The sequence below is a fragment of the Sus scrofa genome, chromosome 10 (assembly GCF_000003025.6).
Source record: "Sus scrofa isolate TJ Tabasco breed Duroc chromosome 10, Sscrofa11.1, whole genome shotgun sequence".
Classification (NCBI taxonomy): domain Eukaryota; kingdom Metazoa; phylum Chordata; class Mammalia; order Artiodactyla; family Suidae; genus Sus; species Sus scrofa.
In genome coordinates, this window is record NC_010452.4 from 12,948,470 (window position 1) to 12,962,482 (window position 14,013).

At 50.8% G+C, this 14,013-nt stretch overlaps 1 protein-coding gene across 1 annotated transcript in view; it reads left to right on the top strand.

Annotated features, from left to right (window-relative positions):
- Positions 1-13,146, top strand: part of CNIH3 (cornichon family AMPA receptor auxiliary protein 3) — a 205,350-nt gene extending 192,204 nt beyond the window's left edge. The window contains 4 exon segments of the mRNA XM_021064387.1: positions 4,265-4,377; positions 9,611-9,693; positions 9,696-9,753; positions 11,222-13,146. Coding sequence (XP_020920046.1) covers positions 4,265-4,377; positions 9,611-9,693; positions 9,696-9,753; positions 11,222-11,249 — 282 coding nt within the window. The 3' untranslated portion in view covers positions 11,250-13,146.

Genomic DNA, 14,013 nt, shown 5'->3' on the forward strand with positions numbered 1-14,013 from the left:
AAGAGGTGGAAACAGACAGATGAAGAAATGGATGAGCCAGAGAAATCAGAGATGGCTAATTTTTAGTGAAAATTGGAAATTTAGGAGATGAAGTTTACAGGTTCTGGGAGGAGAGTGAGTCTTCAGTACACGGCAGTTGTGGATTATCCAGATGGAAATGTCTGCCAGGAAATGGAATTTGAGGACTAGAACCTGGGTGGGAACTCAGGGCAGTGATCCTCACCAGATGCCATGTCTGTCCTCTTAGAAGTGATGGAAGCAGCTGGGGAGCGAGTGAAATCTTTGGGGTCTCCACTGGTAAGCGTTGGGGCTTTGCTGGCAGGCAAGTTCCCTAATTCCGCCTTGATCACAAAAACTTCCATGAGCCCCACTGGTTGGGATGGATCGCAGTCTTCAGCAATCCCACAATACCTGTATTGAGACCACTTATTTTCATATTTATAACTCTGTGAAGCAGGGCTTAAGGCACGGGGATTCAAGAGACCGTGGGCCTGCATGAAACGAATGTGAAAGAATGAGGTGGGAGTTCCTGTTGTGGCTCAGCAGTAACAAACCCAACTAGCATCCATGAGGACGCAGGTTCCATCCCCGGTCTCACTCAGTGGGTTAAGGATCTGGCATTGCCCTGAGATGTGGTAAAGATTACAGCAGCGGCTTTGATCTGGCATTGCTGTGGCTGTGGTGTAGGTTGGCAACTGCAGCTCCAATTTGACCCATAGCCTGAGACCTCCATGTGCTGTGGGTGCCACCCTAAAAAGACAAAAGAAAAAAAAAAAGAATGAGGTTGGCACCATTCAACAGCTTGTCTCATGAAGAAAACTGTCTTCCAGCGGAGGGGATGACTCAGCGGAGGGTGGTTGGGGGCTGGTCAGGGGCCCCGGGCCGTGTTTCTGCGGTGGTCTTTATATAACAGTAGGATAAGCATCCGGTGGTGAGGAGACAGCCAGTCCAGCTGCCCACACGAATGATTAAGCGCTGTGCCTGCCTGGTGGTCCTTCAGCCCCTGCCTCTGCATGCTTGGCACTTGTGAGAGGAGGGGCGGGCTGGCTGATCAGAGGGAGGATGAAGAGGGCTGATCACCGCTTGGCTTTTCCCACTGATTACTCACTCTGTACCAGACAAGGTGGGTTAAATCACGCTGTGGTGAGAAACAACTTCCCAAATCCCAGTAGCTCAGAACAACGCGTTTCTTTCTTGTTGATGCTCGGCGCCCATCCCCGGCTGCCGCAGCGCCTGACGCCTGATTTAACGGCTGCAGGATGCTGGAGTGCGCTGCACCCCAAGTGCGTTTTGCTGGGTCCGAGGGAGAGAACCAGACCCCTGGAGTGCTTTGCATGGGCCGGGAACCGCTCCCGCCGGCTCTCCCCCGGCTTCCCGCCCGCAGCCCTTCAGCCCCGCCCCCGTGATGCCGCACGTGCGTGGGGGCGGGGCCATCCGTCCCGCCCACTGGGCGGGGCTGGCGCCCTGTGGCCTGGCGAGATTCTTTGGGTTCAGGAGGAGCAGAGTCCTTGGGTCGCCCCCGCCGTCGTGACAGGGACAGCCTGGGGAAGTGGGAGAGAAACTGTGGACGTCAAGGGCACCCTCGCTCTCCCACCTGCTCAGTGATAGAAAGGGGCAGTGGCGGTGGGGGGAAGCCGCCCCAAAGAGCAGCCTTTATCCCCCTGCTCCCCGCAGGCTGGGCACCTCCAGAAGCTGCTGGCCTCCATAAAGCAGCTTTCCTCAGCTTGATGACAGTGATGAATCCTCCCTGCTCCGAAGGTTGCAGCTTCTACTATAAATCAAGTCCCAAAGAGAGAAGACGTGGCCTTGATTAATAGGGGACCTGAGATCCACACCGTAATCAGTCAGAGGTTTGTTACAGCAGCTGGAGACGGGGATGGTGCTATGGTGGAAGATCCAGGCTCAGGGCGGCTGTCTCTAAACATGTTAATGACCTCAGCATAAGTGGCCGAAACTGATGATTTTAAAATGTAGAGATGAAAGAAATTAAAAATGTTGAGATGTGCGTAGTAGAGGTCGCAGCCTCCACCCCCGAGGCTGGCTCGGCTCTGAGATGGGGGCTTTCTCTTTGAGTGGGTGGTGGTAGGGTGACGCCTTGGCTGGGCACAGATAGTAAAGATGGCTGCAAGAGCTTCTGTTAGAAAGTGGCGTTTGAGACAGGCCTTGAAGGATGGTTAGACTTTGCTAGGTGGACCAAAGCATTCATCACAGTTTAAACAATACAGAGAGACATACCCCCTCCCATCAGGTGGTTGAGGTTCAGGGGCTGGTTGTGCCCGGTCCACCCATTGAGGTCACTGCCTCTGGAATGACAGCTCTGGTACGTTGATTCCAGGGTTACTGCCTGTGAGTTATAAGATGTGGCTCAATGTTATTCATTGATCACTGGACTGGAGAATAAAGAAGATGCCACTTGAGCTACAAAATGCATTTCTTACATATGGGCCCGTACATGTGTTTATTCTCTCTCTCTCTCTCTATATATATATATATACATATATTTTTTTTTTTTTTGGTCTTTTTGCCATTTCTTGGGCCGCTCTTGTGGCATATGGAGGTTTGCAGGCTAGGGGTCTAATTGGAGCTGTAGCCGCCGGCCTACGCCAGAGCCACAGCAGTGCGGGATCCGAGCTGCATCTGCAACCCACACCACAGCTCACAGCAACACCGGATCCTTAACCCACTGAGCGAAGCCAGGGATCAAACCTGCAACCTCATGGTTTAACCACTGCGCCATGACGGGAACTCCATGCATGTATTTATTCTAAATGCATGTCTCACCCAAGCCCCGAATTTGCCATCTGGGGCAGCTAGCTCATCTGACTCAAGTGAGAGATGAATGAGAGCAAAGTCAAATTTTTTACTCAAATGGACAGTTTGAGAGTCTGTTTCCTATCTAGAGAACTCTTGGTCTGTGACCGCAGGCTGCATCCCTCCTGCCAGCCAGCGGTGCCCTAAACTTACACACTTGGCCAGTTCAATTCATTTTATCAAATACTTGCCAAATCTCTACTGAGTGCAAAAAAGGGCTTTGCAAATGAGGATGAGAAAGAAGAGTTTGGCGAAGACTGCTTACAGAATAGTGTAGTAGGTCCATGTGTGTTGAGGAGGTTCATGGCTCCATAATGGACACGTTATGGAAAGGCCCCCTGGGTGAGGGGCAGAAAGCATGCTGGGGGGTGAGAGTTGCAGGGTGGGGTGGGGTGAGGAGGTTGGATGGGCAGAACTTCCGTTTGAGAGTGGCATTTGAGACCAGCCTTGAAAGGTGGTTAGAATTTGCTAGATGGACCAATGGTCTAAGCAATACACAGAGGCTATTCCCCTCCCCCATATATATTCATTAAATATTTATTCCTGTGTGACTGAGAAAGCTGGTACGTTTCTATCTCTATTTTGAGGTTTCCTTGCTCTGGCCTGGGGACCACATTTTTCTTCACAGTCACTTTGATTTCTTTTAAGATGTAACAGAGCAGCCCTTAAGCTCTTTTTAACCATTTACACCTGTGCGGGTGGATTGGGGTCGAGGTTGGGAGCTTAGTGTTCCTGCTGGTCTCCTTCCACCATGGGACCCTTCTTGGTCTGTGCTGGTTTCTTTCCCCTTCCTCCAGAGGCTAAACATTTCCTCCTTTTTTTTTTTTTTTTTTTTTTTTTGTCTTTTCATGGCTGCACCTGCGGCATATGGAAGTTTCCAAGCTAGCAATTGAATCAGAGCTACAGCTGCCAGCCAACGCCACAGCCACAGTAACATGGGATCTGAGCTGAGTCTGTGACCTATACTACAGCTCACAGCAACGCCAGATCCTTAACCCACTGAGTGAGGCCAGGGATCGAACCTGAGTCCTCATGGATTCGTTTCTACTGCACCATAGTAGGAACTCCTAAACTTTTCCTCTTTTATTGTCACTACATGTTCTTTTTCTTGGGTTGATCTATCTGCCCTCAAGCAAAACGCTGTTTCTCGCTTGTTTGCCAAGCTTCCTGTATTTGAACAAAACAGATTTGGTTTCGGTTTGTAAGTTTCTGTAGGATACACAGGGACTGTGTCCATTTGGGGTTGGGTATAAAGCGAGGCCTTGGTACCATGAAGAAGCGAACTTACCAGCAATGGGCCACAGTCCAGGGACAGTGACTCTGTGCTGCAACGGGGAGGCCCTCGGTGTCCCCAGCAGAATGAAGGCAGGGTCAGGCAGGTGTCAGCTGCTGGAGATGCAGGAGTGACTTTTTCTCCCTGTAACTCAGGCCCGTGTCTCTGCTCCCTCTTCAGCTGGTGCTGCCGGAATACTCCATCCACAGCCTCTTTTGCATCATGTTCCTGTGTGCTCAGGAGTGGCTCACCCTGGGGCTGAACGTCCCTCTGCTTTTCTACCACTTCTGGAGGTAAGTCTGCTTGGGGCTGCTCTGTCCTTCTCCTTTTATGCGTCGGCCGCCTGCCCTCCAGAGATGCCGGGCCCCAGATGGACCAGCCACCTAGTGCCTTCCTCTCATCCCTTCCTTTGGAGACCCTTTCCCCAAGCCTTCTTTTTTTTTGAAATAGTAGTTAAAGGTTTTTTTTTTTTTTAATTATAGTTGATTTACAGTGTTCTGTCAATTTCTGCTATACAGCAAAGTGACCCAGTTATACATTTATATACATTCTTTTTTTCACATTATCCTCCATATGTTCCATCGCAAGTGATCGGATGTCGTTCCCTGTGCTGTACAGCAGGATCCCATTGCTTATCCACCCCAAATGCAATAGTTGGCATCTATTAACCCCACATTCCATGTCCCTTCCTCCCTCCTCCTCCCTCTTGGCAACCACAAGACTGTTCTCACGTCCATGAGTTTGTTTCGTTTTTGTAGAAAGGTTCATTTATGCTGTATATTAGATTCCAGATGTAGGTGCTATTGTATGATATTTGTCTTTCTCTTTCTGACTTCACTTAGTATGACGGTCTCTAGTTCCATCCATGTTGCTGCAAATGACATTATTTTGTTCTTTTTTATGGCTACATAACTATTCCATTGTAGGTATATACCACGTCTTCTTAATCTATTCATCTGCCAATGGACTAATATTAAGGTTGTCTCCATGTCTTGGCTATTGTGAACAGTGCTGCAGTGAACATAGGGGTGCATGTATCTTTTTCAGTGAAAGTTTTGTCCATGTCTATGCCCATGCGGTAGTTTTGTCCATGTCTATGCCCATGCGGTAGTTCTAGACTTAGTTTTTGAGGTACCGCCATACTGTTTTTCATAGTGATTGTACCCCAAAGCTTTCTTTCAAGCTGTTCTGAGACAACAGTCCAGTAAGGGAAGACCCTTCCTATAGCCTCCACCAACCACAGCCTCCGCCCTCACAGGGGCAGCTATAGCATGATTCACAATAGCCACAGCTAGAAGCGGCCCAGAGGTCCATCAGCAGATGAGTGGATAAACAAAATGTGGTATATCCTTTCAATGGAATTCTATTGGGCAACAAAAAGCAACAAAGTACTAATCTGTGCTACCACAAGGATGAAGCTTGGAAAATTACAAGTGAAAGAAGCAGGTTACAAAAGGCCATTTACATGTAATGTCCAGGATGGACACATCTGTAGGCAGGAGTAGATTGGTGACTGGCAGCCGCTGGAAGGGAGGGGGGAGTGAGAAGTGACTGCTAATGGGTACAATGTTTCCATCTTAAGTTGATGAAAATGTTCTGAAATTAGATGCTGGTGACGGTTGTACAACTCCAGCAATATCCTGAAACCCACTGAATTGTTTATTTTTAAAAGGTGAATTTTTTTGGTACATGAATTATATTTTAGTAAAAATAACCCACCTGCCAGATGGGCTGGGTTTTCTGGGACAGTTCTGATTTTAGATCTTCTGTTTCCTGCTAAGACTCTGCCTCAGATGATGTGATTTGGGCTCCTTGGAAGAGAGTCACATATGGATACAGGAGACGCGGCGGGGGCGGGGCGCGGCTACAAAAGCAGTGAAGAATATAATGGTGCAGCTAAATTCATGACACCGCCCCCCTTGCTCCCAGAGGTGTGGTCCCCCCAAACACTTAACCATTGTCCTTTTACTGCACGACGTAGCTTGGATTTGGTCACATCGAGAACATTCGTTCCTTCATTTAGCAAACATATGGAACATGCCAGACATTGTGGAGGATTCCAAGAGGAAAGTAAAATACAATCTTTACCCTCAAGGAATAGATGCCTGAGTAGTAGAGGGAAATCTATTCTTAGGTAGATGCGGAATCTAGGTGGGAGTGCAGAGAAATGGAGGGTGACACGGGACAGTCTGGAAAAGCATACTGGAGGCTGAGGATGAGTTTCTGCAAAGGCCCAGGTGTAACAGAGCACCTGGTGTGTTTGGGGAGCAGTGGTTGTTGGCATGGTTGGAGGGAGGTTTCTTAGACGGAAGTGAGCGGAGCAGCTGGGATTGGGTGTGGAGGGTCTGGAATGATCAGGTGGGAAGTCAGAAGTAATTTTTTCTGTACGGAAGGGCTAGCTCTCGGAAGTTTGGGGAAGAAAGTGGCATTTTGTCTGATCCGATTGTTGGGAAGGTGACCTCTGCCAGCAGAAGGATGGCTTGGAGCGTGACACGCTGAAGACAGAATCTAAGTAGGAGGTTCTGATGGAGGTGATGGAGGCGGGAGCCAGGCAGTGGGAGCTGGCACGGAGAGAGGAAGAGAGGTGGGGATGAACTGGACAGGGCTTGGCTGATGACCAGACACTGACCGTGAGGGACAGGGACTCTCCAAGCTGGGTGGCTGGGAGGTGACCAAGAGCAGGAGGAGGGGGGGGAAATCGCCGATTTAGGGAGGAAGGAAGATGATAAGGTGATTCCATTACATAGGAAAGTCCTATTTTGGAGTTCCCGTTGTGACTCAGCAGTAATGAACCCGACTAGGATCCACAAGGATGAGGGTTTTGATTCCTGGCCTTGCTCAGTGGGTTAAGGCTCTGGCGTTGCCGTGATCTGCGGTGTAGATCGCAGACACAGCTCAGATCCCACGTGGCTGTGGCTGTGGCTGTGGCTGGCAGCTGTAGCTCTGATTCAACCCTAGCCTGGGAACTTCCATATGCCATGGGCATGGCCTTTAAAAAGCAAAAAAAAAAAAAATTAAAAAAAAAGAAATAAAAAAAGAAAGTCCTGCTGTGTGTGTGTGTGTGTGTTTTTTAATTTTAATTTTTTAGAGCCACACCCATGGCATATGGAAGTTCCCAGGATAGGAGTCAAATCGATCAGAGGAGTACCTGCTGGCCTACACCACAGCCATAACAACACAGGATTTGAGCCATGTCTATGACCTACACTGCAGCTCATGGCAGCGCCAGAGCTGTAACCCACTGAGCGAGGCCAGAGATGGAACCCTCATCCTTAGAGATACTAGTCAGGTTTGTTACCACTGAGTCACAGCAGGAACTCCAGTCCTGCCTTTAAGTAAAGGTAACCTGTTCAAATCCGAATTTAGAGAGAAGCAAATAGAAACAGTATGGTTCTGAAATGCATTGCATAGCCACTTAGACACCTGCCATGCCTCTCTCATCCAGTATCCACGATAATCGGGTGTGTTGGGGATGCTGCTCCCTGCTGTATACACGGGGTCACCGAGATTCACAAAGGTTAAGTCTTGGCTCAGGATCACTGCCCTGGGACACAGCAGGGCCACCTCCATACGGATCCCAGGTCGTGTTCTTGTCACCTGGGGGCTGGCTCTTCTCCCTCTACAAGGAATTTAATTGCAAGGTCCTTCAAATAGTGTGTGATCAACCCAGGGTATCAACAATGTGGCCAACTTACAAAACTCAAATTGGTACACTGCTTCTCGGGGCTGTCACTTCTCCGAAAGGGTGGGAGAAGTGGGGGGCCGGCTGTGTCCTCACTCTCAGAACCTTTTCGTGTGTAAGGGGTCATTGACTACAGTCTTCTTGCCGATGGAGGACTTGTCTTTATGTTTTTGAATCCCTGACAGGGTGTAGCCTTGTTCTGGCAACTCATAAGTACTCAGAAAATGAAAGAAGAAGGAACAAGGAGGGGGTGCATCCTTTAAAAAGCAGAGTCCTTGAACGCTCTGTTGCCTTTCCGCCCCCCCCCTCCCTTCCAGCAGGACCAGCCCAGTGATGGTGCTGCTGGGGCCAAGTCCCCTCTGCCCAGCTCTCGGTTTGCTTCGGGACAGGCAGGGCTGTGCACCTTGGGTCAGGACCTGTTCTTTGCCTCGGTCACCTCAGATAATGGTCACAACAGCCCTGGTGTTTAGGCGGTTCCCCCCCTTTTCCAGATGACTGAGCGAGGCTCAGGGAGATGACGGGTGAGCCGAGGAAGCTCAGTCTGGTGACAGGAGAGCCACAGAGCCCCGGCTCTGTCCACAGAGCCGCTCCGCCACCCGGCCACCTCTTGCTTCCACTTAATGAGGTCGCTGGGAACAAGGCCACAGTGAAAGCGAATAGGTTTTGTATTCTGCTCCTGGGAAGAGGAGAGGTGCGGGGCCCGGAGCGTCGTGAGCTGGCACATGTCATGGCATCTGGTTTGTGAGTTCCTTTCGGCCCAGAGTGGATGGCAGATAGCGTCAGTGCTGTCTTCTGAAGGGGACGAAGAGGGACCTGAGACACCAGCTCCGGGAGTTGCTGCGTTACAGAGATGCTCTTCAAAGCCGGCGGGAGGAAGCCGGGCAGAGCCCGCGCCTGGTCCTCCTCGCTCTCGCTGGAGAAGGACCATGCCTGTCCCAGAGCCTCCTGAGACTGTTCCTTTGTACCCGGCCCCCGATTCCTTCACCAGACTGACCAGAGAGCTGCGCCAGCGACTGCAGTGTCACCGTGTTCTTCGGCTTTGAATGAGGCCCTGGGGGCCTCTTGCCTGACCACGTCCAGACTTTCTCGCCTCTGTGAGCAGGGCCGGTTCACGTGGCCCAGAGGTGATATTCCGAAGAGGACACGTCTGCTTTCCCCTCCCTCCCCTCTTGCACGCACTGCTCTTGGGCTTATCCACGTTCCTTCTGGGGCTGCTCGCTCCCCGCCGTGGGCACTGTTCTCGTTGCTGTTCTGTGTCCTTCCATCAAGGAGAAAATTACCTGCAAACTCTTCCACACTTGAGTGGAAGAATATCACGCCCCTCCAGGGTATTCGGGATTTTAAAAGCGTTTTGGAAGAAGGATTATCCACAAGTAATTAATGCTTAATCCAAGTAATTAATGTTTAAGGCAGAACTGTGGGACAGTGACATTAGGCATCAGAGATGCGGCTGATGTCTAGCTACACCTATGTCCCCTACTGATCCTCAGATCCCTACACATGGCAGACCCCCAACCCTATCCCACCCCGCTGCATCCCTGGAGAAAGGAGCTCTTCCTGGTACCTGCCAGGTAACTCCAGCTGACACGTTTTCCTTCTCTCAGGGCATCACTGTGATGCTGGTGGATCTGAGGACTTGGGCGTTGCCACCTGCTAGCAGACGGTGGCCGAGCTGCTTGTTAGCAGTGCCCAGGCTGTGATCAGCGATGCTGTGGCAGGCAGCAGATCCCGGATTAGCAGAGATTCCTCAGAGGGCACTCCAGTGTGAGGGGAGCCGGCCCAGACGACTTCAGATGTCCCGTCCTAGCCACAGAACCAATGATGCCTCATTGTCTTTCCTGCAGGTATTTCCACTGTCCAGCAGACAGCTCTGAGCTCGCCTACGACCCGCCCGTGGTCATGAACGCGGACACCTTGAGTTACTGTCAGAAGAGGCCTGGTGTAAGCTGGCCTTTTATCTCCTCTCCTTCTTCTACTACCTTTACTGGTGAGTTGCTGGCCCCCCTGGTGGGTTTGACCCCTGCAGCAGATGGAGGGCTTTTTGGGCCCACCTCCTGGTCTTCATTGGGGTGGGAGTGGCTTGGAGAGCGGGGGTCACAGGCTGTTGGGGATGAGGGCAGCTCTCTGACTGGTTTGGGAGCCAGGACTTCTGCATAAAGGAGTGAGGAAGCCAGAAGGTCCTGCAGGAGGCCTGGCCAGTGGGCAGGCGCATCCTTTGGGCGACACGGCAAAACACATTCTACCAAGGCCTCCGAGGCGGTGACTGAGCGGTGCCATTGGTCACTTCTCCTCCACAGGGCGCCCTGCCTGTGGCAGCCCTGCAGCTCAGCCGCCCGGGTCACCTGTGGCCCTAGATGCCGGGCCTCATGGCCCTTGCCCTCTAGTCCGTGTGAAGGCGTTCCCGGAGACCTCACCGGAAACCCCCGGCAGTGGTCACACGTCACAAATGGCATGCTGGGTCATGAGATGCTTGTACTTACAGTTCTGCCCATGTTACGTAACACCATTCTAATTAAGTAAAACCTGCTGATTTTGTAATTCTGTTTCGGGAATCTCCCTTCTTCCCACCTCTTTACCCAGAACATCCTAACTAAGCACGTAGCTCTAAATAGACTGGCTGGTAGTTTGATACCCCCAGAGAGAGCCTTTTCTGAAAACCTCTCCTCCTCCTTCCTGGTCCCCTTGGGGCTCAGCTCTGGGGCGTCTCACCTGCACCCTTGCTCCTCTGTCCCTACCTGCCGCAGGCCGTGATATCTCCCAGTGTCCCAGTGTGGCCTCCAAAGTGGCTGGATGACAGTAGCCAGTGAGGGTGGGGAGGTTAGAATTTAGGGCCACCTCAGGGTTTGGGTTAGGTTGGAGCTGGCTGGGAAGCAGCTGCACATATCCAGCACTTAAAAATGAGCCCGTGGGAGTTCCCATTATGGCTCAGTGGGTTAAGGGTCCAACTAGTATCCGTGAAGACGCAGGTTCAATCCCTGGCCCTGCTCAGTGGGTTAAGGATCTGGCATTGCTGTGGCTGTGGTGTAGGCCGGCAGCTACAATTCTGATTCAACCCCTAGCCTGGGAACCTCCATATACTGCAGTTGCGGCCCTAAAAAAAAAAAAAAAAAAGAAGTCTGGGAGCCCCTGGACACATGCGCATGTGGCAGCTGGTAGGATAATGAATCCACCACACCCCCACCCCCACCCCGCCCTGCCCTTGGGGACCCGCCCTGTGATTGCAAGAAAGGAATAACAACCTTAACAGTCATCCTGTTGAGAATAATAATAGCACTCAGAGCAGTCACAGCTTTCATCTGAGGGACCAGTACGCTTTGTCCAGTGTTGTGGGACGCAGTAGGGGAGGTCTATGGGGAGAGAGGAGATGGTTGGGGGACAGTGGTGAGAAAGAAGCAGGCGTCCGGCTTTTGGAAGGTCTCTCTAATGCCTTCTCTTCCTCTTCCTTTTGCATCCAGCATGATCTACACTTTAGTGAGCTCCTAACTCGGAGACCACGCACATCCTCAGAGACTGGGATGGGAGAGGCTTGAGATGGAGAAGTCCGCTTCTACGGGTGGCTGGAGAGGGGACCAGTGTGGGGTTGTGACTGAAGGAGATGGGCAGCCACTCTGAATGGGGAGCCGGAAGCACGCAGCAGCCAGCGGCCAAGTCAGCCCTCCGTGCGCATGTGTTGCGGCCCTGTGCGTCTGTCTTTGCTGTTCACACCCCACACCCGGGCCGTTGATCCCTTCAGCTGGCCCGAGGGGTTACGAAACACGAACCTCTCCTGAGCAAGAATGGAGAATCGCTGCTTTCTGAATCCACTTCATCGAACGGCTCCCTGCAAGTTCACACTGCATTGCTGGACTGTGGCGTGGCGGCTGGAAGGCTGGAAGGTGCCTGCTTGGGAAGGGCGGACCCAGCGTCAAGGCTGAGTGTCTGTGGGATGGACTGAAGGCCTCTAGGACATCATGAGCTACTGAGACCCCTGCCTTTCTTCCAAGTCCTAGCCATCCCCTTCACTTCCAAGGGAAGGGCCTGGAAGGTGTGCAGATTTGCATGGGGCAACATCCAGCCCTGAGCCTGCTGGGGTGTCTGTTTCCCCACTCTGTTTTGTGAGAGCCCAGCTTAGGGAATTTAGTGACCTCAGGAGCAGAGTTGGGAGCCGTATGTTGGTACAGAGTTATGGCCGAAGTGACGCGTGGGTGGGGGGGTGGGCAGGGGAGGTTTGGGGGGGATCGTGGAAAAGAAGTGATTTTTTAAGGCATTTATGACATGTTCCCAGTGTTAGTTCTTCACCACCACAAACTGTATTCTTCTGTTTCATCCCAAACCACAGAGTCGTTGAATGCGAATCCATTGGTCAAAGCTCCTGGCTTCTAAGGCTCTCCAAACAGTTCGGAGACCAGAAAAGGCTGGAGTGGCAACTCTGTACTAGGGGCATTGGGCCGTTGAGCAGTGAGACAACGTGATTCTAGCTTCATTTCTGATGCTGCATCATTCGTGCTGTTCAGTTCAGCGTGAGGACGTTAGCACATTTAGAATTTTCCATTCAAGGTGTAAGGGGATTGTAAATAATGACAAGGCTGAGATTGTTATTATGTTTAAATTGGGCACCATGATCTTGACCTTACTCCCCGAACGTCCCCTCTTTTCTTCTGTTTGACACACACAGGCTATTTATACATGTACCAGCTTCCAGCTGAAGTCGGTGACTCAGGTTTATGAATGGTGTTTGTGTCACACGTGTGCTATCTTTAAAACGCTGCAGCCACTTCAGTGTCTCGCCTACCTGGCTGTCTCATTGAAACCCATGACAGGCTGGCTTCCTCCCCAGAGGGATGGTAAGCTGGGAGGTAGAAAAGCAACGTTTCAAAAAGGCATTTTGCATCGAAAAATTCTACGGAAAACAAAATACAGACTTCCACTTTGAAGCTGAAGGATAGAACCGGAGGATTCGAGGGAAAATTTCGGGGAGCAGGCTTCCCCTTGGCCAATACCCATTGCCCTGGGCTGAGTAACTGTGGTAGAGGTGGTGCGTTTCCTGTAGGGCAGGCTGGCCTTATCTCTGTATCCATCCCTGAAATGACCAGCTACCTTCATGTGGAGAAACTAGCCCATGGGTTTGCAGACAGCGAGTCTAACCCCACCGTCATTTTGCAGGTACAGTGGACGGTCCGTGTTTCTTCTCACCACAGAGCTGCTGTCTGTTTTGATACTTTGCCTCCCTCCAAAAAGATGTGAAGTGGCTTATAATAGCAGACACAAGGAAGCAAAGATGGTGAAAAGGAAACAGGAAATTCAAACTCATACATCAGGAGGACACAGAGATGCCCGCTTCCTAAAGTACTCTCTTTGCTATGATTGGCATTAAATTGGATATCATTTCTCTTAGCAGTAACTAATAGCAATTCACATTTACATAGTGCTTTACATTTCAGATTGCTTTCATATCTCATTTGACTTTCCTTGCATCCTAGGACGTCGATACTGTTCTTTTCCCCATTTTCTAAGTGGGGAAGCCGAGGCTCAGAGAGGGTAAGGGATTCATCTGTAGTCACACAGCAGTCACAGACCTGTCTTTGAACCCAGGGTGTCTGACCTTATAAACCCCATGACCTTTGAATCACACCTGAGAGCTACCAAAGTAGCTTAGGGTCCTGTTAAGGTTTGATTAGCATTAACTTTTTGAGACAAAGGACAAGATTTTAAAAATAGAGCTATAGGGAGTTTCTGTGGTGGCTCAGAGGAAACGAACCCCACTAGTATCTGTGAGGATTCGGGTTTGATCTCTGGCCTAGCACAGTGGGTTAAGGATCTGGCGTTGCCGTGAGCTATGGTGTAGGTCACAGACAGGGCTTGGATTCCGAGTTGCTGTGGCTGTGGTGTCGGCTGGCAGCTGTAGCTCTGATTCAACTCCTAACCTGGGGATTTCCATATGCCATGGGTGCTGCCCTAAAAGGCCAAAAAAAAAAAAAAAAAAAAAAAAAAAAAATTCTGGTCAAGAAAAATCTGTAGGAGTTTCTTTTGTGGCTCAATAGGTTAAGAACTTGCCTGGACTCCGTGAGGATGCAGGTTTGATCCCTGGCCTCGCTCAGTGGGTTAAAAATCCAATATTGCCATGAGCTGTGGTATAGGTCAAAGATGCAGGTTGGGTCCTGTGTTGCTGTTTCTGTGGCTGTGGTGTAGGCCGGCAGTTACAGCTCTGATTCGCCCTAGCCTGGAACCTCTATGTGCTGCAGGAATGGCCCTAAAAAGACAAAAAAAA